This window comes from Bos indicus, chromosome 7, assembly GCF_029378745.1.
Source record: "Bos indicus isolate NIAB-ARS_2022 breed Sahiwal x Tharparkar chromosome 7, NIAB-ARS_B.indTharparkar_mat_pri_1.0, whole genome shotgun sequence".
NCBI classification, from domain to species: domain Eukaryota; kingdom Metazoa; phylum Chordata; class Mammalia; order Artiodactyla; family Bovidae; genus Bos; species Bos indicus.
In genome coordinates this window covers 108,623,093-108,651,026 of record NC_091766.1, presented here as the reverse complement: position 1 = coordinate 108,651,026, position 27,934 = coordinate 108,623,093, and the positions used below count along the sequence as shown (strand labels likewise).

Sequence of the window (27,934 nt, the reverse complement as noted above, 5' to 3'; positions counted from 1 at the left end):
CTCGTCCAAGGTAAGGAGCACAGGCTGCATTTTGCTGGAGCAGCCGTGAAGAGACACCCCACGATCAAGGTAAGAGAAACCCAAGTAAGACGGTAGGTGTTGCGAGAGGGCATCAGAGGGCAGACACACTGAAACCATACTCACAGAACACTAGCCAATCTGATCACATGGACCAAAGCCTTGTCTAACTCAATGAAACTAAGCTATGCCCTGTGGGGCCACCCAAGATGGGCGGGTCATGGTGGAAAGGTCTGACAGAATGTGGTCCACTGGAGAAGGGAATGGCAAACCACTTCAGTGTTCTTGCCTTGAGAACCCATGAACAGTATGAAAAGGCAAAATAATAGGATACTGAAAGAGGAACTTCCCAAGTCAGTACATGCCCAACATGCTACTGGAGATCAGTGGAGAAATAACTCCAAAAAGAATGAAGGGATGGAGCCAAAGCAAAAACAATACCCAGGTGTGGATGTGACTGGTGATAGAGGCAAAGTCCGATGGTATAAAGAACAATATTGCATAGGAACCTGGAATCTTAGGCATTTAATCAAAGCAAATTGGAAGTGGTCAAACAGGAGATGGCAAGAGTGAACGACAATATTCTAGGAATCAGCGAACTAAAATGGACGGGAATGGGTGAATATAACTCAGATGACCATTATATCTACTACTGTGGACAGCAATCCCTTAGAAGAAATGGAGTAGCCATCATGGTCAACAAAAGAAATGCAGTCTGAAATGCAGTACTTGGATGCAATCTCAAAAACAACAGAATGATCTCCGTTCATTTCCAAGGCAAACCATTTAATATCATGGTGATCCAAGCTTATGCCCCAACCAGTAACGCTGAAGAAGCTGAAGTTGAAGGTTCTATGAAGACCTACAAGACCTTTTAGAACTAACACCCAAAAAAGATGTCCTTTTCCTTATAGGGGGCTGGAATGCAAAAGTAGGAAGTCAAGAAACACCTGGATTAACAGGCAAATTTGGCCTTGGAGTACGGAATGAAGCAGGGCAAAGGCTAATAGAGTGTTGCCAAGAGAACGCACTGGTCACAGCAAACACCCTCTTCCAACAACACAAGAGAAGACTCTACACAGGGACCTCACCATATGGTCAACACCGAAATCAGATTGATTATATTCTTTGCAGCCAAAGATGGAGAACTCTATGCTATGCTATGCTATGCTAAGTCATTTCAGTCGTGTCCAACTCTGTGTGACCCCATAGACAGCAGCCCACCAGGCTCCCCCTTCCCTGGGATTCTGCAGGCAAGAACACTGGAGTGGGTTGCCATTTCATTCTCCACTGCATGAAAGTGAAAAGTGAAAGTGAAGTCGCTCAGTTGTGTCTGACTCTTAGCGACCCCATGGACTGCAGTCTACCAGGCTCCTCTGTCCATGGGATTTTCCAGGCAAGAGTACTGGAGGGGAGAACTCTATACAGTCAGCAAAAACAAGACCGGGAGCTGACTGTGGTTCAGATCACGAACTCCTTATTGCCAAATTCAGACTGAAATTGAAAAAAGTAGGGAAAATCATTAGACCATTCAGGTATGACCTAAATCAAATCCCTTGAGTATACAGTGGAAGTAAGAAATAGATTTAAGGGACTAGATCTGATAGACAGAGTACCTGGTGAACTATGGACGGAGGTTCGTGATATTGTACAGGAGACAGGGATCAAGACCATCCCCATGGAAAAGAAATGCAAAAAAGCAAAATGGCTGTCTGGGGAGGCCTTACAAATAGCTGTGAAAGGAAGCAAAGCAAAAAGCAAAGGAGAAAAGGAAAGATATAAGCATATGAATGCAGAGCTCCAGAGAACAGCAAGGAGAGATAAGAAAGCCTTCCTCAGTGATCAATGCAAAGAAATAGAGGAAAACAACAGAATGGGAAAGACTAGAGATCTCTTCAAGAAAATTAGAGATACCAAGGGAACATTTCATGCAAAGATGGGCTTGATAAAGGACAGAAATGGTATGGACCTAACAGTAGCAGAAGATATTAAAAAGAGGTGGCAAGAATACACAGAAGAACTGTACAAAAAGATCTTCATGACTCGGATAATCACGATGATGTGATCACTGACCTAGAGCCAGACATCCTGGAATGTGAAGTCAAGGGGGCCTTAGAAAGCATCACGATGAACAAAGCTAGTGGAGGTGATGGAATTCCAGATGAGCTGTTTCAAATCCTGAAAGATGATGCTGTGAAAGTGCTGCGCTCAATATGCCAGCAAATTTGGAAAACTCAGCAGTGGCCACAGGACTGGAAAAGGTCAGTTTTCATTCCAATCCCAAAGGCAATGCCAAAGAATGCTTAAACTACCACACAATTGCACTCATCTCACACGCTAGTAAAGTCATGCTCAAAATTCTCCAAGCCAGGCTTCAGCAATACGTGAACCGTGAACTTCCTGATGTTCAAGCTGGTATTAGAAAAGGCAGAAGAACCAGAGATGAAATTGCCAACATCTGCTGGATCATGGAAAAAGCAACAGAGTTCCAGAAAAACATCTATTTCTGCTTTGCTGACTATGCCAAAGCCTTTGACTGTGTAGATCACAATAAACTGTGGAAAATTCTTCAAGAGATGGGAATACCAGACCACCTGACCTGCCTCTTGAGAAACCTATATGCAGGTCAGGAAGCAACAGTTAGAACTGGACATGGAACAATAGACTGGTTCCAAGGAGTACGTCAAGGCTGTGTATTGTCACCCTACTTATTTAACTTCTATGCAGAGTAAATCATGAGAAACGCTGGGCTGGAAAAAGCACAAGCTGGAATCAAGATTGTTGGGAGAAATATCAATAACCTCAGATATGCAGATGATACCATCCTTATTGCAGAAAGTGAAGAAGGACTAAAGAGCCTCTTGATGAAAGTGAACGAGGAGAGTGAAAAAGTTGGCTTAAAACTCAACTTTCAGAAAACTAAGATCATGGCATTCAGTCCCATCACTTCATGGGAAATAGATGGAGAAACAGTGGAAACAGTAGCTGACTTTATTTTTCTGGGCTCCAAAACCACTGCAGATGGCGACTGCAGCCATGAAATTAAAAGACGCCTACACCTTGGAAGGAAAGTTATGACCAACCTAGATAGCATATTGAAAAGCAGAGACATTACTTTGCCAACAAAGGTCCGTCTAGCCAAGGCTATGGTTTTTCCAGTGGTCATGTATGGATGTGAGAGTTGGACTGTGAAGAAAGCTGAGCACTGAAGAATTGATGTTTTTGAACTGTGGTGCTGGAGAAGACTCTTGAGAGTCCCTTGGACTGCAAGGAGATCCAACCAGTCTATCCTAAATGAGACCAGTCCTGGATGTTCATTGGAAGGACTGATGTTGAGCCTGAAACTCCAATACTTTGGCCACCTCATGCAAAGAGTTGACTCATTGGAAAAGACCCTGATGCTGGGAGCGATTGGGGGCAGGAGGAGAAGGGGACAACAGAGGATGAGATGGCTGGATGGTATCACCAACTCTATGCACAAGAGTTTGGGTGAAGTCTGGGAGTTGGTAATGGACAGGGAGGCCTGGCGTGCTGCGATTCATGGGGTCGCAAAGAGTCAGACACGACTGAGCAAATGAACTGAACTGAACAAGGTAAAAATAGGAGATAAACAAGACATGAGGCCACTGCAATTATTCTGCTAAATATGGTGATGGATCTCAGTGGAAACAAATACAGGGAAATAGAGGCCAAGAAGGCACAGTGAAGGGAATTGAGTAAATTTTCAGCAGAGAGTAGAAGCAGAGTCAAAAATGAAGATGAGTCTTTGAAAACTTAGAAACCTGCTGATTCCTCTAAATGCTTTTGAACTCAGATATCCAAAAGAACCCAACCTTTTTGCCAGGTGATTCAGTATCATCTAATAGTTTTTAAAACATATCAGCTTCACTTCCATTAACTTGTTTGAGATACAGCATTTTTTTTAACCTATGTAAGATATTGTCACTTGAAATTCTATCCAGCACCACAAGAATCCATTTGCATTACGATCAGGACAGCTGGATTTGGTTCACACTGCAGCTGTATAATGACCAAATGTGACCTCTTTCTGTATTGCTTTTCTAAATGCCCTTTAAAAGACCTGCATACCTTGATACCTGACACCTGCAATTGTAAGATCACCCTCCAAAATATTTTCTAAATCTGTGCTTCCCTGTGTTACTTCCCTCCCGTGTTAAGAATTTCATCCCTGAGTATTTATCTGAACCAAATGAGGATACTTCCAGACTAGTAAGTCGTGTCCAAACAAAGTTTGGTCAGTTGAAATATTGAAAAGTATCTATGAGAGACATGCATATTCCTTTGGGGGCATTACTCTTAGGATATGTGAGGAGTCTACTAACTTAGCCTTATGAGCAAGCCAATACTGGGCAAATTATCAAAGTTTCTAGAAGAAATCATTTAAAAGCTGGAAAATACTGCTTCTCAATCACTTTCCAATCGTACAATATGTAGCAATGAGAAGAACCACTCACCATTTCATGTACTAATGCAGTATTTAAGGACTAAGCCATCTGTCTCAGTAAGGACAGAAGAAAAGAAAAGGATAGCGTACAGTGTAGTGAGGTGTCTACTTTAGCAGCGGTCACTAAGATGTTTTATACGATTAATATGAAAGTAGATGACATTTGGCTTAGAAAACCTTAAAGACATTCTTCCTAGAAGCTCTTTGTGTGGTTTTACAAGCATTACCTGCAAGAGGCAATATTAAAAGTAGTTATGGATTTTGATTCCAGACCCAGATGACTCGGGTTCACACCCAGCCCTGCCACAGACCCAGCACTCATCCTCTGTTCTGTCTCAGTTTGTTTTGTTTTTTCATCTGTGAAATGAGGGTGAAAACACGATTTTTATCATAAAGTCGCTGACAGGATGGATGGATTCAAAACATGGCTCAGACAGTAAAGCATCTGCCTGCAGTGCAGGAGATCTGGGTTCATCCCTGGGTCAGGGAAGATTCCCGGAGCAGGAAATGGCAACCCACTCCAGTAGACTTGCCTGGAGAATCCCATGGACAGAGGAGCCTAGAGGGCTACAGCGCATGGGGTCACAAGAGTCAGACACGACTCACACACGCACACGCACACACACACACAATACCTAGAACAGTGCCTGGAACACGGTAAGTTTCCACTGTACCAGCAGTTAGTTGTATAGCCAGCACAGTGGTGAGCTCTGAAGCACCCAGGATTGAAGACAGACAAAAGTAATCAAAATAGGGTAACTGGAAGACGTTTAATGATTACCTACATTTCAGGCACTACTTGACATTTGTGCTCCTAAGGAATACAGTCTAGTGAGAGCCCAATCAGACTTTTTTCCCTCTAAAAAGGAATATCAATATACCAATTCTAGAGATCTCTTAAAAACAAGTGCCAAAATTTTTTAACATTTAAGAGTGCCAGATAAAATACAGGATGACAGGTTAAATTTGAGCTTCAGATAAATAATAAATGTTTAGTGTAAGTGTGTACCATATGATATTTGCAGCACATGTAAAAAAGTATACATTGTTTATAGGAAGTTAAAATGTAAATGAGCAGCCTGTTTTCTTTTTTCCCCAGCTAAATCTGGCAACTCTATTAACAAACCAAAGTTCAGATAAATGTGCTAAATTAGCCAATGCCCATAAAGCAAGAAGAAAAGAAATACCAGCGTCATTTGAACTAAACAAAGTATCCTAAGAGACAGTATAGTAAATGGAAAGAATATGGGGCTTAGCATCAGGCAAATCTGACCTCCAATTCACCATCCTCGGCCACTTTATAACTGTTTAACTTGGAAAAAACAACTACACTTACTCTAGCCCCACTGTCCTCTCCTGGTAAATGGGATTTGAATTTACCACTTTTCAGGATTGCAGGACAGGTTACACTAAATAACGCACACCCAACACTCCCTGAGGCCACACAGGCAATGAAGGTCACAGTGTCTTAGCTCCAGAAACTCAAATTTCCTGTACAGTAGCCAAAACCAAAGAACTCACTTTACCCCACAGAAACTAACCAGAAAAACATATGCAGTCCCCACTGTTGCCACAGACAAAGCTCGCCTTCTCCCGACTGCCTCCTTCCACCTGGCGGTCTCCTCCGGCAGCCTAAGCTCTGTCCCCACGGCCTTTCGCCTGCACGGACGTTCACTCACCCATGCAGAACCAGAAATGTTCTCTCCGGACTGTGCTTAACAGTATTTGAACAGAAGAGCTGGGAAATAACATTCCCCCTGTGACGTCCTCACATTTCTCTTTTCCACTGACTTTTTAAGAATAAGGATACATAAGCAAACTCATTTCAAATTATATAATACAAAATGCAAAAATTGTTCTCTTAATTTTCAAAAAAAAAGGCTGAAAATCCTAAACACTCTTGAGTCAAAAATTCTGCAAAAGAACTGAAAACTCATGAAAAAATTATTTTCCAATGTGACTCTTGGGCCCAGATCTTCCTTCTGTTTTGGAGTCACACCACATGGGGGGATTATTTTCTAATGTTCATTTTACAAATTGCTTGACTAACAATATGCTGTCCAATTTTTCATTTAGTATACCTTATCTTCTCTCTACACACTTTTTTCCTTGGAAGGAAAATTAACTATTTCCACAGTTAACTAGCAGGAAGCAAAGAATTAAGATTGTAGATATAAAGGTGCTGTAATGGTGTTTTAATCAGCTTATTAAATACAACATGAACATGTATCAATCAACTAACATTTAATTTCATGGTCTATGATTCAAAACTTTTCAAAAGCGTAACAGTACACAATTATCAGCATTTACTTAATTTCTTTCCAAGTTTGTTTTAACTCATGTAAACCATATAAAATATTACATGATAATGGTTACATGTCCTTATGTACTAGAAAAAGACATAGTTAGAAATTTTATTAATATATAAATACAATTTGAAATGTACCTTTTCAATTCAACCCAAAAAGAAAAATATCTCCACACACAAAAATGCAGGAACATAATTTTTTAAGTATGGTGACTTAATATAGGAATTTCCTAAAAATTTATTTCAAATATTTCTAGCCCCAACAGACAAAACTCCACTGATGAAATCAACTACTGGGCTAAAGTTTGTTTTAAATTGTTGCTGCAGAAAAGGAAAAGCTCTCTATAAATTTCACTTACAAGTAAACTGCACGTTCATTTAGGAGTATTATACAAACATTTCCTGTCACAGAGTGAATTTTAACTTGGTATGTATGTGTACATACTCATCTCTCTTCCTCTACTGAAGAGTGGTTTTTCATGATCTGAATGATTCCATTTTTTACAGAATAATTTAGTTATCTAAATTCTATTTTTGTTAAGGAGCAATGAAAATTAAGTCAGGAGGTTCTTTTCTCTAGCATTTTGCTTGATAGCAAAAAATTGCTTTAGTTTTAAAGGGTCTGTTTCTGACCATTACTTTTGACTCAAGTGGAGAAGGGCCTGAGGGTAAAGGTTATTAACCTCTTTCACTAAGACAAAAAGATTCAACTGTGGTTGCTAGGATACCAACAGACAGATTCATTTATTAGTCAGGGACAATTATTCAGAATGCCTTCTCACAGAACAACACACTAACTGGAACAGGAAGCTTAATGCAAACAAAGTTTAAAAGGCAGAGACAGTCCCTGCCCTTTAAGAGCTTAACATTATTTGTTATTGGTATTCAAAATTATACAGTGCACTTTAAAGAAGCTATTTTTTAAAGGAATGGAAATAAGTAGACAACAAGAAAGAGGGCAGTTAAGAGTATAGGCCAAAGAGTAAGTCAGCTGTTCCATATTCCTTTGTTCATTAGCTTATTTAACTGATTCAGTCTGTACCATGTGCTGGTTACTGTTTGAGTATTAACCACCCAGTGGTTAATAAGACAAAGTTCAAGCCCTCATTGAGCTTACACTCCCATAAGAAGACCAATAAAAAGTTTGTATCTGTGCTGATATGCAAGCATGAAGTGTGTGTGTGTGTACACAGTGTGAAAAAGTTGTGAAGGGGCATGGAGGCAAGTTAGTGAAGGCTTTACACATATTTAGCGAAGACTATATGCCAACTGTTGGGCTAGGCAATGAGGACAGCGTGTAACAAGAGACCCATGTTCTCTGCCGCTCTGCCGATCCAGGTAAACCAACAGGGAAGTACTCTGGTGCCACTTACTGCCTGTGTAACCTTGGCAAGTTGGTAACACCTTCATCATGAATAGTGGCACTAACCTTCCAAAGTTATTGTCAGCATTAGCTGTTTATAAAACATCTGGCACAATGCCTGGTAAACTACAAATTTTATTATTTCAGTTAAGAGCCCATGTTACAGAATAACAAGAAATGAGATCAGTGGAAATTGAGGATGGCAGAAAAGAGGAAAGGATAATAAAGGTCTCTAAAAAATAAAAAAGGAAGGAGAGTTGTGTTCACATGAGGAGGTCTTGTGAAACACACTGGTTAAGTGTATTTATAAACCTATAAGGAATTCCTTGGAACTCCTATTACGGATTTGGAATTATGGAAACATAATGGAATCACATCACAAACCCAATTAAGTGATAAGAATTAAACTAAGATTGGCAGGGAAAAGAAGAGGAGAGAACAATATAAATAATAAAACCAGCTTGGCCACTATCTCACTCAATGAAGGGATATTTCAGAGTAAATGAGATTTATAGAGGAAAAAAAAAAAACCTGCCATCCTACGGTCTCAGATCCCGTACGTGAAGTGTGAGCACCTCACTTGAGTGAGTGAATCCAAATATAAATGAAGATAGTATGTCTTTCATATGTATCTCCTAAATGCAAATGTACTACTTAATCTGGTGCTCACGTGGGTAAATAAACAGCAAAATAAATTTCGATTAGGTATGATTTTCATCACCTTCTACATTTACTTTATAACTCAATCTCACTTACAATGCTGCTCCACCTACATGACCTCCATTTCATAGATAGACAAATAAACAAGCCCCAGGACAGCTGGAGGTCTGCCTCACTCAGGCTGGCCCCGAATCTCGCTCGGCAGCCCTACACGGTGAAGGTTTTCTTGCATGCTCAGCCGCTCAGTCGTGTCTGACTTTTTGTGACCCTTGGTACTGTAGCCCGCCAGGCTCCTCTGTCCACGGGATTTTTCAGGCAAGAATACTGGAGTGGGTTGCCATTTCCTTCTCCAGGGGATCTTCCCAACTGAGGGATAGAACCTTTGTCTCCTGCATTGCAGGCAGATTCTTTACCTGCTGAGGTGACGACTTAAAACACATAAGAGGAAACATCAATGAGACAAATAGAGCTAGATGAAGACATTAAGACCAAAGACAAGGAAACCAAATCAGAAGCTGATGTGTAGTAACTGCTCATCACAAATTTTCAGAATATTGATTTCATATATATATAGTCCTTCTTCTCACACTAAATACTGAAGTACACTAGAGATTCGAACGCTTCAGCACCCAAGCTCTGTCTTGGAGACTATCTTTCACAGCTAAAAGCAGCATGCGTGGGCAAACACACACAGGCAGGGCTTCACCAAAGCATGCGTCCAGACGTAAAGCAACAAGCTCTACTGTCTGAGAAAGAAACACATAAAAATAAACTAGTGGAAAAGAATATGACAAAATCAAATGTTGAGAGCAAAAACATGCAAAGTAGTAAATGAATATGGTGCCTCTGATAGTAACAATGAAACTCAGAAAAATAAAAAACAGAAGCATAGGTAAGTCAGTCCTTCAAAAGTCTTTGGAAGTACATTCCAAAAAATCCTGCAACTTAATTCATGGGTCATTTACTCATTACCTGTGTCCTCACACTAATAAAGATAAACATTGAGTTACATTTCCCATTATCATTTTAGCAACTTTCCTTTACCTGGGGTGGAAAAATCTCTGGCCCCAGTAAATACCACAAGGTGTCACATGAACAAATATCAGCATTAATGGCAATGACAGCAGTTATTCTTGCACAGTGCAACATGCCTTGAACCTTTCACTCTATGAAGTGAACACTTTATCCTGTCTCTACCTGGGAAAAAACCTACTCTGGCCTAAAGTTGTCTAACACTGTTGGGGTTGGGACTCACACTCATGCATGCTTGAAACCAAGGCTCTTAACCACTTTATGCTGTTTCTATATTTTAAAGATACAAACCTTACCATGAGCATTCTGAATTTTCTAATGCAGAGTTTATGGACATGAAATAATTCTCTCACACAATATTTAAGAAGTAACTAAAATGAACTATCACTACCTTATATGCATGTAACTTTTCATCTCCCAAAGCTGAGACCTTCTTGTGTTTATTCCTATTTGATACTGCACAAGTATTATCCTTGAATGGCCCATAAATTGATAAAATGAGAACACTGTAACATACAAAATATGTTAAAAGTCAGAGAATAACATCCCCAAAATTTGAAAAGTAGGTTTACCTGATTCTCATTAAAATACTTTGGGCCTACAAGGACTTAATAACTTCCAGATTTTTGAAGTGCAGGTTTTACCTGGGTCATTATGGGAGTGAGGCACCACGAAGACTTGAAGGGGCTTAGTGTCCCATTCATCAGGCTTATAAGTGATGTCAAACCCTTGCTTCCAAACTCCACCATCGGGATTGTCAAAAGGAATTAGACTGTAAACATCCAACATCTACAATAGAAAGACAAAAGAAGTTAAGTTTAATCATGTATGCATGTGTGTTAGTAAGTCGTGTCCAGCTCTTTATGACCCCATGGACTGTAGTTTGGCAGGTTCCTCTGTCCATGGAATTCTCCAGGCAAGATTACTGGAGTGGGTTGCTGTTCCCTTCTCCAGTTAATCATGTATAACCATTATTAATTTAAACTTCATGTTGGGAATATTTGCTCAAAACTACTTGTTGCTGTACTCTGTATATATATTTTTAAAAAATGAAACTATTTCTGTAGACCTTAACTAAAGAGGTTAAGGCAGAACACATTTAACCATCATTCAGAGAGTTAAAATAAAGGTTAAAATTGTGCTCCATAATAAACCTGATAAATAACCCCGTTCATCTTTTGTTCCTAATATAAAATAACTTCATTCAATTCCTCTTCCCCTACTTTACTTCCAATACAATTTAATAGAAAAGGATGGGAACTGAAGAGCTAACAAAAAATTTCATTATGATCAAATATTTTTAGCATTTTCAAACAAAGTACTGAAAATTATTTTATAATTTGTCTTTATTTTATAACCAATCTCCTATATTTTAAATTCTATATCTGAATGGAAATGGATCTATAGATATTCTTTAATTTAGCTTATGTATGTTTACCTTTTTTATCCTAAAAATAAAACTATAACAGGGTTAGCTAGGTTTAAAATAATTTTTTTTTAATTGAGATTTAGCTTTTAAGTGTTCAAATGTTTGCTAAGTTCCAAAGTAATATTTCTTCTAAATAATAATCCATTTGGGGAAAAAAGAGAAAAAAATATTAATGTTTGCTAAGTTTGCTAAGTTCCAAAGTAGTATTTCTTCTAAATAATAATCCATTTGGGGAAAAAAGAGAAAAAAATATTACAAGAAAACAAAGTCAAACAAACCTAAAGACTTATTTTTCATACTCTCTGTGATACTAAGTATGACAAAGAACACAACCCTCCTTTGGTAAAATTTAAACTACTTGAGAAATTACATCCTAATTAATACATAAATTGGTTACAAAACAGTTTTTTAAGATAACAAGCAAATTATATGAAAGTGAACACAAAATATTTTAAGAAAATAACATACCTTTTACTTGGAAACTTACAATATAAATAAAATGTCCCAAAGATAAGAAGGGCTGTCTGTGAAGCAGCAGGAAGAGAAGACAGAACAGCTGCCGCTGGCCCTGCGGATCCTTCTCAGGCCCTGCAGCTCCCAGGACCCTGCTGCCTCACTCTGCCTGAGCTCCATGACTGCTCTGCAACTCCTTTCTAGCCGGCCCAGATTTAGGACCACCCCTAAAAAGATTTTACTGTTTCCCTTTAAAGGTACTTAATTAAAACCTAAACACAGCCAAGCCTCAGAGAAACAGATATCCCTTCAAAGCCCAGGATCTTGATCCTATCTGAACCTGGCCACACACTAGCCGATGAGGCTGGAGCACAGAGCCAATCCCACTGTCCCCAGCTTCCGGCTTAACAAGCGGGCCACGGCCTCGAGAGCATATCATGCTCTCTGTCCCCAAGAGTCAGTGAAAGCTTCCACACTGAAGCAAGGCCAGAGCCAACTCCTCTTGTCCAACTTTAAAATATTCACTCCTTAGGGTCTGCACCAAGATCCAGTTTCCCATCCAAGGTACAACGTTAAAATAGCTCTCTGTCAATTTGTAGAACAGAATAAATGTGAGTGACACACTCAAAGTTTAAGAAAGGCAGAAGTCCTTTCTTACCTTAGTTCTCAACACCACTACCCTCTAAAAACAGTGCTACTGGAGGAAAAAATTGCATTGGCCAAAATGTTTGTTCGAGTGTTTTCTAAGCTATTACAAAACATCCAAACAAACATTTTGGCAAACCAATATATTGCAAGCTAAATACATAATTTAAATTTCTCTAATACTGAAATCGGTAACCTCCAGTTCAAGACGGTGGAGCAGAAGATGCGCTAATCTTCTCCTGCCGAAGCACCAAAATCACAACTCGCTGCTGAACAACCACCGACAGGAGGACACTGGAGCCTGACAAAGAAGATACTCCGTGTCCAAAGATAAAGAAGACGAGCAAGATGTAGCAGGGGCACAAGCACGATAAAATCAAATCCCGTACCTACCGGGGTGAAAAGTGAAGTCGCTCAGTTGTATCCAAGTCTCTGTGACCCTATGGACTGTGTCTCACCAGGCTCCTCTGTCCATGGGATTCTCCAGGCAAGAATAACTGGAGTAGGTCGCCATTTCCTTCTCCAGGGGATCTTCCCAACCCAGGGATCGAATCTGGGTCTCCCGCATTGCAGGCAGACGCTTTACCATTTGAGCCACCGGGGAAGTTATCGGGGTAGGTGACCCACATACTGGAAAGCAACAGCAGTGAAGACGTTTTCCCACTCTTGGGAAGGTTCAGAACCCCACGTCATGCTTCCCAGACTGGCGACCCAACAAAGGGACGGGAATCCCCAGGGTATCTGACCTTGAAGGCCAGCAGGATTTGATTACAAGACTTCCACAGGATTGGGGGAAACAAAGATTTCGGTCTTGGAGGACAAAAACAAAACCTTGCAGGCACCAGACTCAGAGGGAAGGAGCAGCGCCTCCACAGGAGCAGAGCCGCCCGCTCGTGCTGGAGGGCCTCCTGCGCAGGCGTGGGTCAGCACAGCCACAGGGGCCGGGGACTGCTAGCAGCTGTCTGGGAAGGTCCCCAATAACCCAATCACAGAGCCAGTAGACTCAAGGGCGGGCTGGCCTCAGGCCAAAAGACTATCAGGGCGGGAGTGCAAATCCAGCAGATAATTGGATTAAAGCTTTACTGAGAAAGGCACTGCCTACCAGAGCAAGACCCAGATTTTTCCACCACCAGTCCCTCCCATCAGGAAGCTTACACAAGGCTCTTAGCCTCCTCCATCAGAGGGCAGACAGAAGAAGCAAGAAGAACCACAATCCCACAGTGACTAAAACAAAATCACCATGAAAAAGCTGAAAGTTATGTCCCAGATGAAGGGACAAGACAAAAACCCCAGAAAAATAACTAAATGAAGTGGAAATAGGCAACCTTCCAGAAAAAGAATTCAGAATAATGATAGTGAATATAATTCAGGATCTCAGAAAAAGAATGGAGGCAAAGATTGAGAAGATGCAAATAGTGTATATCAAAGACCTACAGTGGACACGTTTTGGGTGGAGTCCAGGAGTTGGTGATGGACAGGGAGGCCTGGCGTGCTGCAATCCCTGGGGTCGCAAAGAGTAGGACACGACTGAGCGACTGAACTGAACTGAGAGACCCACAAGAACTAAAGAACAAACAGAGAAGAATAACTGGGGCAGAAGCACAGGTAAATGACCTGGAGGACAGAATGGTGGAAATCACTGCTGCAGAACAGAATATAGAAAAAAGAATGAAAGGAAATGAAGACAGCCTAAGAGACCTCTGGACAACATTTAATGCACCAAAGTTCACATTATAGGGATCCCAGAAGGAGGAGAGAGAAAGAAAGGGCCTGAGAAAATATTTGAAGAGATAATAGTTGAAAACTTCCCTAATATGGGAATCAACCAAGTCCAGGAAGCACAGAGAGTCCCAGGCAGGATAAACCCAAGGAAGAACTCAACAAGATACATAGTAATCAAACTGACAAAAATTAAAGACAGAAATAAAATATTAAAAGCAACAAGGGGAAAATGACAAATAACACACAAGGGAACTCTCATCAGGAAACCAGCTGATTTCTCAACAGAAACTCTACAAGCCAGAAGGGAATGGCATGACATATTTACAGTGATGAAAGGGAAGAACCTACAATCAAGAATACTCTACCCAGCAAGACTCTCCCTCAGATTTAATGGAGAAATCAAAAGCATTCTAGACAAGCAAAGTTAAGAGAATTCAGCATCCTCAAATCAACTTTACAACAAATGCTAAAGGAACTTCTCTAGGCAGAAAACAAGAGAAGGAAAAGCCCTACCTACAGAAAATAAACCCAAAACAATTAAGAAAAAGGTAACAGGATCATGTGAGCAGGCATGCAAACTTGCTTCCGTTGTGTCCAACTCTGACCCTATAGACTGTGTCTCACCAGCTCCTCTGTCCAGGAGATTCTCCAGGCAAGAATACTGGAGTAGGTTGCCATGCTCTCCTCCAGGGGATTGTCCAACCCAGGGATCGAATTCTGGTCTACATATCAATAATTACCTGAAACGCAAATGGAGTAAATGCACCAACCAAGACATAGCCTGGCTTAGCAGATGAAATCATGTGTATGTATGTATTTTCACTTACCACATCACTCTGCTTGACCCCCTAAACTGCATGTAATTATTTTATATTGTTAGATTAATCAAGTTCCCATTATACCTTACAATTGTAATCTATACAATTTTTTGTATAGATTTTATTTTTTGTCTGGCTATTGATGGTGAAAACTAATAAACATCTTTTACTATTGTGATGATGTAACTATTACTCACTTAATATCATTGTATCATGATTGGTCAACAGAAAATCATAGATAGAATTCTATATCACCAAAACTACCATTCAATACAAAAACCTGTAATCACTTTTTGAAATCTAGATGCATAGCAGAATTATTTTGGTATTTTTTAAAAAATACAAATGCCCAGGTATTGCTTTTTTGACAGAGGTCTAGATATGTTTCTAATGAGCAGTCATGTTTAAAAGCAACCAGACTGTATGAGAATCTTTTACTTTTATCTAGCTTGTTTCACTTTTTCTATTTCATATTCAGTGTTCCCATTTCATTTAGTTTATGTTTTCCAATTTCTCCATCGATTTTGGTTTTTTTTACGTTCTTTCTCAAGCCTTTATCAAGCATATTAAAAAAGCTTTTGTATACATATATATAAATAATATGTATATATTTTAGAAAACTTATGAATCTTTGTCTAACTAAAAAGTTTATGACCTTTTGATTCCACTTGTTTGACTTAGTATGAATAGAATTCTAGATTTCTAATTTTAAAAAATAGATATGCAATAAGCAACAAAGGTTTTCTGTATAACACAGGGAACTATAGTCAGTATCTTCTAATAACCTATAATGGAAAATAATTTCACAAATAACATATGTGTATAACTGAATCACACACACACACACAAAGAACTCTACTTTCTGAAATTTAGTTATGTCTACCTTTTTGCCAGCTTTTCTAAATATCCTATGCACATCTAAAAACAATGTATGAAGTACAAAATATTAAATATATTTGTGTAGGACATGATTAATATAAATTAATTAAATCGCTGCAGATGGTGATTGCAGCCATGAAATTAAAAGACGCTTACTCCTTGGAAGGAAAGTTATGACCAACCTAGACAGCATATGAAAAAGGAGAGACATTACTTTGCCAACAAAGGTCCATCTAGTCAAGGCTATGGTTTTTCCAGTGGTCATGTATGGATGTGAGAGTTGGACTACAAAGAAAGCTGAGTGCTGAAGAAATGATGCTTTTGAACTGTGGTGTTGGAGACGACTCTTGAGAGTCCCTTGGACTGCAAGGAGATCCAACCAGTCCATCCTAAAGGAGATCAGTCCTGGGTATTCATCGGAAGGACTGATGTTGAAGCTGAAACTCCAATGCTTTGGCCACCTGATGCAAAGAACTGACTCATTTGAAAAAAACCCTCATTCTGGGAAAGATTGAAGACAGGAGGAGAAGGGGACGACAGAGGATGAGATGGCTGGATGGCATCACCGACTCAATGGACATGAGTTTGAGTAAACTCTGGGAGTTGATGATGGACATGGAGGCCTGGCGTGCTGCAGTCCATGAGGCTGCAAAGAGTTGGACACGACTAAGCAACTGAACTGAATTAAATATAAATCAATTATATTTAAATTATTAATGACATCATTCAAGATGCTCCTATTATTTTTTCTGCACTTGATATTCTCAGAGAAATGTTAATACATCTCATTATGATTCTATATTTTTCTTTTCCCTCATATTTCTTCTGGTTTCTCCTTTATATATCTTTGTTTCTTTATTATTAAGGTGTCTAATAATTTACATCATCTATCTTCTTTGTGAATCATCATTAAAAATATTCATCTTTATTTCATTAAAAAAAAAAAAAGAATCCAGGGCAGAGGAAGGTCTCTGTAAATAAATGCCAAAGTGTAAAGAAAATAAAATCATACTACCTAGATAGGAAAAAAATAAACAAATAAATAAATGAAAGATACAAGTTATTTGAAATCCAAAATATAATACCTCAAAATTAAAACCCAATAGTTACTACCTGAAAGTAGCCTTAAATATTACTGGGCAACAAACTAAAAATACTAGAAACAAAAATAGGATCAAGCTAAAAATTCATAAATAAACCCTTTATAAGAAAGGAAATCAATCAGAAAAATGAATAGCCTTATAGATCATAAAGAGAATGAGAATATCTCCTACTAAATGAAAATGGTAAAACTGATCGATCATGTTTAGGGAAATATATTTCAACTTCCTTTTAAATAACTGCACAACTAATTTTTAAAATACAGCTCTGACTAAACCAAAAAAAAGGAAAATAGGTGAAATTAATTTTGATGATATATTTTAACCCAATATATTCAAAATATTACCATCCCAATATATAATCAAAATAAAATAAGCAAGATATTTTACATTCTTCTTTACACAATAAATCTTCAACACTTTGTGTGGATATCAGTGCATATCTCAACTCAGACTCGCCACACTTGGCGTGCTCCTTAACCACAGGTGGACAAAAACCTTCATCCTGGACAGTTCTAGAGCTCTTCCCTTCCCCTCTCACAGAGGCGTATTCAGTAAAGAGAAGCTGACATCACACTGTGTGAAACTTCTTATGTATAACAGATACACAGAAAGAGCAGGGCTTTTCTCGTATTCTCTAAAGGAAGGGGGAAAATATCTCTTTGCCAAGATTTAAACCTCTAAAGGTCTTCAACTGATATAGAAAATAAAACCTAAGAAGCACACAGAAAAGGCCATAGTCACATAGTATAAAAGAAAGAAAAACTAGGAGAAACATAGAATTACACAATTTTATCACTAAAAAGAACATCAATGATCATGTGACCAATTAAATGATTTTACAAAAATAGAAACTGTAATCCGAAGAATTTAGCAACTGTAAACAGGTACCAGATCAAACCTAAAAAGACAAAAGCAAATCACAGCCCAGTGATTCTTAACGAACGCATACATTACCTGCACCTCTGAACTCGGACTTCCACTTTGTGAAGCAAACAGACAGTCTGCAGGGTCAACTGTGAGGGACAAACGTTTCGATGGCAGAAGAGGAGAGCCAGCACCATGGCTGAAATTGCCTTTTGAGTTTTTCGTACCATCCTCCACAGATTCACTCAAATTGATGACTGAGTCTCTAATATTTGAGATGATTTCATTATTCTCAGCTAGCAAGCGTTCCAAATGGTCTATTTTTTCTTGCAACATTGAAAGCTGACCCTATAATAAAAAAGAAAAAGACAGCTATATGAAACTCTAAGACAGCTTTACTGAGACAGACAGCATTTTTTTTGAAACTATGTGCCTGACCAAGACGGTAGCCACTCAGCCTCCACTCTTCTCTTTTACACGTGGGGTCAGTGGGAGCGTGAGCGGCTGGCAGGGTTAGACGCCCGAGTACAGCAGAAAACCTTCTCCGTGGCTGCAACCTTTGTTTAGTCATATTTTAAAATGTGCAAAACACAGACCAAGAAGACTGGGGCCTATATTTCCTATTACCCCAAACCCAGTCCTAAAAGACCTTCAGGTCTCTAAAATCACTAAGTGCAATACCATATTATATTCAGGTATGACATTTTAAATTGAGGTACAAATGAGTCCAGTTACTTAAAAGAACAAAAAAGTATGAACTTGAAAACGACCATTCCATTTCAGTCAGTAACACTAGTGAACAATCCTAAACAAGAACTACCATCAACAGAAAAATCTGGTCAACTCTTTTAATGAGCTGTATTGTAAAAAGCCTGGCGTGAACCTTCCTCCAGCAACTGCACTTAAGTCATTTAGACGGCTTCTACTCTACTGCGTACTTTTGTTTCTTTTAAGTGATCCTCACACGTAGAGGCTTGCCACCTCTAAACACAAACTTTCCTTTACGGAATAAGCCTTCAGCCTCTGATCTGCAGGAGGCTGCTATTTCTGTCACACATGTCTAAGTAAAGGGCTTTCTCTGGCAGTTCAGTCAGTCAAGAGCTCATGCAGTACAGGAGACTGCCTGCAATGCGACAGACCAGGGTTCAATCCCAGGGTCGGGAGGGCTCCCAGGAGCAGGAAATGGCAACCCACTTCAGTCCCAATCTTCGTCTTGTTCACTCCGATACCCTGGGTCCCAGGACACAGTACTTCAATGCTTGTCACAGAGCTCTCTACACTTCTTCCATGCAACAAGAATGCTTGAGTGAACACCCTCTGCACAGGCGCAGTGCTACATGCCAAAAAGACAGACGAGCATTAGACATGGTTCCCCACATGGAGCAAACCAGGCCACACTGTGTTCGTGCCATAGCAACAGCCTGCCCCACGGCTGCAAAAAGGCCACATTAAGGTGTAACAAAATAAACGCGTAGAAAGCAAAACAAATGTGGACGCCGAGAAACGAAATTCCTCTCACCAGTAAATAACAGAAAGACAGAAAGGAGAAAAGAAAAAACATCTATATGTCCCAAAGTGAAGGACTAGTCAAACAATACAACTAACATAATGAATAGTTTTTAGTCAGTAAAAACTTAGAAATACAATTTTAAAAATTGAGAAACCATTTTCAGAAGATAAAGTGATGAAAACACAGTTTTAAAACTGTATGTATGACATGATTACTCGCCTTTTTAATAAAAGATACATATAGAAATAAATAAGTAGGTTGACAATATACAGCCTTGACGTACTCCTTTTCCTATTTGGAACCAGTCTGTTGTTCCATGACCAGTTCTAACTGTTGCTTCCTGACCTGCATACAGGTTTCTCAAGAGGCAGATCAGGTGGTCTGGTCTGTAGATGGTGACTGCAGCGATGAAATACAAAGACTCTTACTCCTTGGAAGGAAAGTTATGACCAACCTAGACAGCATATTAAAAAGCAGAGACATTACTTGGCCAACAAAGGTCTGTCTAGTCAAAGCCATAGTTTTTCCAGTAATCATGTATGGATGTGAGAGTTAGACTATAAAGAAAGCTGAGCACCAAAGAACTGATGCTTTTGAACTGTCGTGTTGGAGAAGACCCTTGAGAGTCCCTTGGACTGCGAAGAGAGCCAACCAGTCCATTCTAAAGGAAATGAGACCTGAATGTTCATTGGAAGGACTGATGCTGAAGCTGAAACTCCAATACTTTGGCCACCTGATGCAAAGAGCTGACTCATTTGAAAAGACTCTGAGGTTGGGAAAGATTGAAGGCAGGAGGAGAAGGGGATGACAGAGGATGAGATGGCTGGATGGCATCACCAACTCCACAGACATGAGTTTAAGTGAATTCCAGGAGCTGATGATGGACAGGGAGGCCTGGTGTGCTGCAGTCCATGGGCTCGCAGAGAGTCAGACAAGATTGAGTGACTGAACTGAACTGACATACAGAAAGCTGTAATCAAGATGGTAAAACTGGTTACAGGTACTTATACTTTCTTTAGTCTCTTATGAGTGGTTGTGGATTTTATAATGGGAAGCCAAGAGAAAGAATAATTCTAGTCCCAGGTATTGGCCAGTTCAACAACAGGAGGGAAAAAAGATCAACAGAGTGCTATCTACCAAGAGAAGATCGCTTCAACAAACTGTGTGAGAGCTCACAGAAGTCCGAAGGGACTAGGGGAAATGTTTCAGAATAAGAAAAAGGTAAACAAAAGGGGAAGCAATCCAGCAGGCAAGGACCTTCACAGGCAGGGCAGAGACAACGCTGGGGAGGAGTGTCCGGAGCTCTGCCTGCGGAGAGACGAGGAGCACGCGATGGCAGCAGAGCCCCCGCCCCTGAGAGGGGCCCACATGGCCTCCCCACGCAGACACACGCCAGGGCGGGCAGCAGGGCTGCTCCGCCGTGGCCGACCCTTGCGACCCCAAGCACTGTACCCGCCAGGCTCCTCCGCCCATGGGATTCCCCAGGAAGAACACTGCAGTGGGTTGCCATTTCCACCTTGAGGGGATCTTCCTGACCCAGGGACTGAACCCTGGTCTATCACGTTGCATGCAGTCTCTTGCACTGCCCGTGGGTTCTTTACGGACTGAGCCACCAGGGGAGCCCCTCTACTTAGACATATAGGACAGAAACAGCCCCCTACAGGTCAGAACTGTAGCCCTTTAAGGCAGGAATCACCTCTAGGGTGGGGTGCCATGTCTCCACAAGGGAGAACTCAAGCCTGTTCATCAGGGGAGAGAGAAGCAGGAAGTGCAAGGTCTTAGCAAAGAACTCACCCTGCAGGACAAGCCCCACTTCTCCTAGTGAAAAGAGAGACTGACTATGGATCAATCCTTGACTAGAACGGCAAAGCAAAGGAAACCTGGTGGACTGGTGCAGCACTAGGTCAGGGCCGAAGAGAAGCTAGCTGAACTGTGGAGGCTGCAGGTCAGCAGTTGAGCAACATTACAGAACAAATCTTTACACACACATCCATATTGGCTGACTGGTTCTCTGTGGAAAAGTCAAAGGCAATCCCTTGGCATAACCCAGAGTCCACCCAAGGAAGCGAAAAATATTTCAGAGCTAGGTAGATAGTTGTCTAATCTATATATATTTTCCTAAATGCACCAACAAAGGTCTGTCTAGTCAAGGCTCTGGTTTTTCCAGTAGTCAGGTATGGATATGAGAGTTGAACTATAAAGAAAGCTTAGCACTGAAGAATTGATGCTTCTGAACTATGGTGTTAGAGAAGACTCTTGAGAGTCCCTTGGACTGCGAGGAGAGCCAACCAGTCCATCCTAAAGGAGATCAGTCCTGAATACTCATAGGAAGGACTGATGCTGAAGCTGAAATTTCAATACTTTGGCCACTTGATGTGAAGAACTGACTCATTGGAAAAGACCCTGATGCTGGGAAAGATGGAAGGCAGGAGGAGAAGGGGACAGAGGATGAGATGGTTGGATGGCATCACCGACTCAATGGACATGAGTTTGAGTGAACTCCGGGAGCTGGTGATGGAAGGGAGGCCTGGCGTGCTGTGGTCCATGGGGTCGCAGAGAGTCGGACACGTCGGAGTGACTGAACTGAACTGAATGCACTGTCAAAGGCTGTGTCTGAAACAGGAGAAAATGTTTCTTCACTCATCATCACAATACCCCAGACTGAGGCTTTTTGAAATCACTTCTGATGAGTTCTGTTGAATATTTCCAGCACCAAAGACACAAGCCTACTTCAGTGATACTTAGAATTTCTACCACAGCAGGTAACAACAGTAAATCAAGTTCCTCTGATTCCGAGCAGAATTAGAACATGTTGATTTGTCTGGACTGCAGTAAAAGCTACACACCCATAAAATAAAACCTTAATCTATAACACCACCGTTCCAGAGCTTTTAAAGATGCCATGTGTTTTACCAGGCACTTATAATGTATAAATTAATTCATGGGTGCTATGTTTCTCCAGATCTTTCTGTACTTTCAGGAAAAGATAATTTTGGAGCCATACACATTGCAAAGTTACTTGCAGCTTAAAAGAACACACTGAAAAAGAGTTAATTCAGTTCTTTTGGGAATGTGCTCACTGTGGCCCCAGTCCCATAACCCATGGATGAGAGTACTATGCAAATTAACATTACAGGTGATCGGTGCTCCATGAAAAAGGATCCAGCAGGCACTTACGATGACTTTTAAGTTCACTGTAGCTTTAAAGATACAATGAGTGATCAGTACCTGGAACTCTGTGCTGAATAGTAAGTCCATAGAGAAAATCATGGCCTGGGGATACGTTAGCATAATGGTCTAGTGAGAATCATTTTTTAAACTATATTATGCGGTAGAATAAAGTCTTGCTCCAAACATCTAAAGTTCCTGAAATACACATACTTCCATAAGCAAAATCTGTATACATGTCAGAGAAGAGTGATATGACTTTAAAAAGATACACTTGCAGTCTGCATTAAAGTAACAGAAATCATAGATAATGTTTCAACTATGCTGACAAGTCAAAGAACACTGATAGTAGTATTGAAAAAGACAATTTTCTGTAGAGCAAGAAAATCACTTGTGAGAAACCCACTTTATTCTTTGATTTGCTAATCAGTTCTAAAGGAAGGTCACAGTGTTGACTGCCACGGAGTGGGAAAGAAGGTCACGATACTTGATTTATTCTGGTTTTGGTGAAAGAGAATAACTGAGTAAATGGGAAAAAAATCACTGATAGCAAAGACTTTTGAGAGAAAATTTAGAGCCTACTACCAGCAAATCAGGATCGGTACTCATAATGTCCTGTGAACAGAGTCAATCTATACACATCTACCGCTACATTTAAACATTCATTATGCAATTACTTGCCCTGTATAAGACACTTGCTGTTGGGATTGGCATAACTATGACCACTCGAGCATGGCTGTATCTGCACGTCATTCTTCCTTCCTGTTACAACTGAAAAGAGTATGTGCCCTCCTGTCTCTCTGCTTCAAAGGCCAACACTCCACTGGCGATCTCTACACCCACCTCTCAATGGCTCAAAGATGTTCTTTTTGGCTACATTCCCTCAACACTTCCTCATCAAATTCCCCTTCTAAAGGTAAGGCCTCCTCAATAGTATAACAGTCAGTTCAGGTCAGTTCAGTCGCTCAGTCATGTCCGACACTTTGCGACCCCATGAATCATAACACGCCAGGCCTCCCTGTCCATCACCAATTCCCGGAGTTCACCTAAACTCATGTGCACCAAGTAAGTGATACCATCCAGCCATCTTATCCTCTGTCGTCCCCTTCTCCTCCTGCCCCCATTCCTCCCAGTATCAGGGTCTTTTCCAATGAGTCAACTCTTCACATCAGGTGGCCAAAGTATTGGAGTTACAGCTTTACCATCAGTCCTTCCAATGAACACTCAGGACTGATCTCCTTTAGGACAGACTGGTTGGATCTCCTTGCAGTCCAAGGGACTCTCAAAAGTCTTCTCCAACACCACAGTTCAAAAGCATCAATTCTTCGGCACTCAGCTTTCTTTGTAGTCCAACTCTCACATCCATACATGACCATTGGAAAAACCATAGCCTTGACTAGACGGACCTTTGTTGGCAAAGTAATATCTCTGCTTTTTAATATGCTGTCTAGGTTGGTCATAACTTTCCTTCCAAGGAGTACGCGTCTTTTAATTTCATGGCTGCAATCACCATCTGCAGTGATTTTGGAGCCCAAGAAAATAAAGTCTGTCACTGTTTCCATTGTTTCCCCATCTATTTGCCATGAAGTGATGGGACTGGATGCCATGATCTTTTTCTGAATGTTGAGTTTTAAGGCAGCTTATTCACTCACCTCTTTCACTTTCATCAAGAGGCTCTTTAGTTCCTCTTCAGTTTCTGCCATAAGGGTGGTGTCATCTGCATATCTGAGGTTATTGATATTTCTCCCAACAATCTTGATTCCAGCTTGTGCTTCTTCCAGTCCAGCATTTCTTATGATGTCCTCTGCACAGAAGTTAAATAAGCAGGGTGACAATATACAGCCTTGACGTACTCCTTTTCCTGTTTGGAACCAGTCTGTTGTTCCAAGTACAGTTCTAACTGTTGCTTCCTGACCTGCATATAGGTTTCTCAAGAGGAGGTCAGGTGGTCTGGTATGCCCATCTCTTTTAGGATTTTCCACAGTTTATTGTGATCCACACAGTCAAAGGCTTTGGCATAGTCAATAAAGCAGAAGCAGATGTTTTTCTGGAACTCTCTTGCTTTTTCCATGATCCAGCGGATGTTGGCAATTTGATCTCTGGTTCCTCTGCCTTTTCTAGAACCAGCTTGAACATCAGGAAGTTCACGGTTCACGTATTGCTGAAGCCTGGCTTGGAGAATTTTGAGCATTACTTTACTAGCGTGTGAGATGAGTGCAACTGTGTGGTAGTTTGAGCATTCTTTGGCATTGCCTTTCTTTGGGATTGGAATGAAAACTGACCTTTTCCAGTCCTGTGGCCACTGATGTGTTTTCCAAATTTGCTGGCATATTGAGTGCAGCACTTTCACAGCATCATCCTTCAGGATTTGAAATAGCTCAACTGGAATTCCATCACCTCCATTAGCTTTGTTCATCGTGATGCTTTCTAAGGCCCACTTGACTTCACATTCCAGGATGTCTGGCTCTAGGTGAGTGATTACACCATCGTGATTAAATTAGGTCAAAGAATATGAAATTACCATTCTCTTAAGCTGGAAATAGTCAAATGTCACCAGTTTCTCAGGGTTCAACTTAATACTACAACCCATCCAAAAAACAACCTCTGGTGTTTCCCTCAGCCCCGCCATTCCCTTCAAGGGCCTAGCCATTACCAAAAACACCAGTCCGTGAGCCCCTGCAGAGCGAGGCCAAATAATAGTGAACGCTGGCGTTTGGAACACAGACAGGCTCATTAGGCTCAGGCCCTAAGAGCCCCAAGTTACTGAAAGTTTCAGCACAGCCCTCTTCTAGAAAGGTGCAGGAGGGATGCAGTTAGCTGATACAGACGTCATGTTGTCAGATCCTTTGTCCTAGAGGTCAGGTTATGGTCAGGTAACCGTGATCCTGTAATCTCTCTCTAAGGGATGTTTTTCTCTGTTCTCACAAGAAAGGGCGAGTCTGGTCCGGGCTAAGAGGAGGCGGTCTCAGCGGCAGCCCCCTCAGGGCCAGGGCCCAGACCCTGCCCCAGTCATCTGAGGAGCCCAAGTGGCCCGCAGGCTCCGCAGGCGCTGGGAGGGCGGGCCCAAGGGCCCAGGCTGCGTCCCTGCACAGGGCCGCTGCCAACGGGTGGCAGAGGTGCACAGGGGAGGGTCCCCGCCACCCCCAGGCCTGGGCTGTGGGGAGACGGGAGCCCTCGGAGGCCACCTGCCTGCTCCCGGGCCTCCAGCCTGGCGGCTACTCGGAGGCCAAAGAGCTGGGCACCCCGAGGAGAAAGGGGGCTGCCTGTGACCTCTGACCTCACTCTCCACCCGAGGACCACCCTCTGCGCAGTGAGAGCACCGAGCTCACTCAAGGACTGCTGGCATGCAGGAGGGGCCCACCCGGACCGAAGGCAGAGCAGGACCTCGAAGGGCCAGCGACTCCTGCCTGCTCGGAGGCGGAGGGTAAGGGCACAGGGCAGTGGCTGTGCTACCGGCCGCCCCGGCTGCCCTCCGTTACAGGCCAAGCAGCCGCTCAAGGAACTCTCTAGATCCACAGGGTCAACCACGCCCTCCTAAGATGGAACACCTTTAATCAATCCAGTGGTAGTTTCTCATGGTACTTAAAAAAAACTGAAACACCTCACACTAGACTCAACAAGGACCTGCATATCTACCTCCCCACCGCGTTCTTTCTCTCCTCCAACTTCCGTTCAGTCCCTCAGTCCTGTCTGACTCTTTGCGACCCCATGAACCGCAGCACGCCAGGCCTCCCTGTCCATCACCAACTCCCAGAGTTTACTCAAACTCAAGTTCATTGAGTCAGTGATGCCATCCAACCATCTCATCCTCTGTCATCCCCTTCTCCTCCCGCCTTCAATCCTTCCCAACATCAGGGTCTTTTCAGATGAGTCAGCTCTTCGCATCTGGTGGCCAAAGTACTGGAGCTTCAGCTTCAACATCAGTCCTTCCAGTGAACACCCAGGACTGATTTCCTTTAGGATGGACTGGTTGGATCTCTTTGCAGTCCAAGGGACTCTCAAGAGTCTTCTCCAATACCACACTTCAAAAGCATCAATTCTTCGGCACTCAGCTTTATTTATAGTCCAATTCTCACATCCATACATGACTACTAGAAAAACCATAGCCTTGACTAGATAGACCTTAGTTGACAAAGTAATGTCTCTGCTTTTTAATATGCTGTCTAGCTTGGTCATAACTTTTCTTCCAAGGAGCAAGTGTCTTTTAATTTCATGGCTGCAATAACCATCTGCAGTGATTTTGGAGCCCCCAAAAAATAAAGTCAGCCACTGTTTCCACTGTTTCCCCATCTATTTGCCATGAAGTGATGGGACCAGATGCCATGATCTTAGTTTTCTGAATGTTGAGCTTTAAGCCAACTTTTTCACTCTCCTCTTCCGCTTCCATCAAGAGGCTCTTCAGTTCTTCTTCGCTTTCTACGTAGCCACACCCTTCTCCTGTGCTGTGCTGCTCTTAGACGCTCAGGCGTCTGAAGCCAGGTCTCCCAGGCTGCAGGTGGGTCCTTACCGTCTGCGCCGGCACGGCGGCCCACCCCTTGTCTCATCCCTGCCCTCGGCCAGCTCCCCCGCCTCACCCAGGCCCTGCACTGGCCCTCTCTGTAAACAGCACTTCGCCGCTTCCCAGACGCCCCTCTGCCCGGTCTTCTCCAGGCGTCCTCTCTAAAATAGGCCTCCTCATGTCACACTTCTTGTCAGCTTATTGTTTTGATTCTTCCACAGTATTTTTGCCTATTTTATTCATGTATTTTTTCCCAATCTTCATCACTAAATGAATCACTATATTTAGAACAGGCACTACAGCTGTTTACTCACCACTGTACCCACTGCATTCTGATGCCGAGCACAACGCCTGGCACAAAACAGAACTGAAAATATTTACTTTAAAGAAAAAAGTGTGCAACATTTTTTTCTAAGACAAAGAAGCAGTAACTGTCATTTTGTGGCACATACACCTATAGTACAAATACAAATGAAACTAACAATTTTTAAAGAAAGATAAAATCTTCACTGTAACCCGAAATGTAGGTAAGAAAAGAATGAGGAGTCCTAAATAAATAGGATGATCTTTATGGACTGTCTGGGAAATGAGAGAGAAACCGATCCATATTCAGCCACAGGGTGACCATCATGACCTCGTGAGTAGAGCAAAAAATGTGGTTTCCTTTCTAAAGCAAAGATTATGGATTCTGTACAGTCCAATCAAATGTCTTCAGGTTTCACAACCATCACCAACCGTGGCTCAATGAGCTATGATTTTCAGCTGACGAGGGTGACTGAGGGCGTCTGAACCCTGAGACAATTCTAGAATCCTTCCTACCATGTTAGTGATATGAAATCTTCATGCAGCCAAATCAAACTTATAATTAAGGGAACTCTAGAGGAAATAACATTACATGTATATAACCAGCATTCTAAAGAGGCAGCATTCTAACGAAAAAAGCTTGACCTCATTGTATGCTTGTGTGTATACCTGATGCTTCTTCCCCTTTAAATCTAA

At 41.5% G+C, this 27,934-nt stretch overlaps 1 protein-coding gene across 3 annotated transcripts in view; it reads right to left on the bottom strand.

Annotated features, from left to right (window-relative positions):
* Nucleotides 1-27,934, bottom strand: part of MAN2A1 (mannosidase alpha class 2A member 1) — a 211,974-nt gene that overhangs the window by 153,736 nt on the left and 30,304 nt on the right. The window contains exons 1-3 of one of the 3 annotated variants that reach the window (XM_070794116.1): nt 24,090-24,531; nt 17,850-18,107; nt 10,491-10,635 (exon numbers count right to left, since the gene is read on the bottom strand). In XM_070794116.1, coding sequence (XP_070650217.1) covers nt 10,491-10,635; nt 17,850-18,107; nt 24,090-24,140 — 454 coding nt within the window. In that variant the 5' untranslated portion in view covers nt 24,141-24,531. Of the gene's footprint in view, nt 1-10,490; nt 10,636-14,719; nt 14,836-17,849; nt 18,108-24,089; nt 24,532-27,934 lie in introns of those variants that run through there. The other 2 variants (XM_070794117.1, XM_019965504.2) reach the window with 2 other exon arrangements.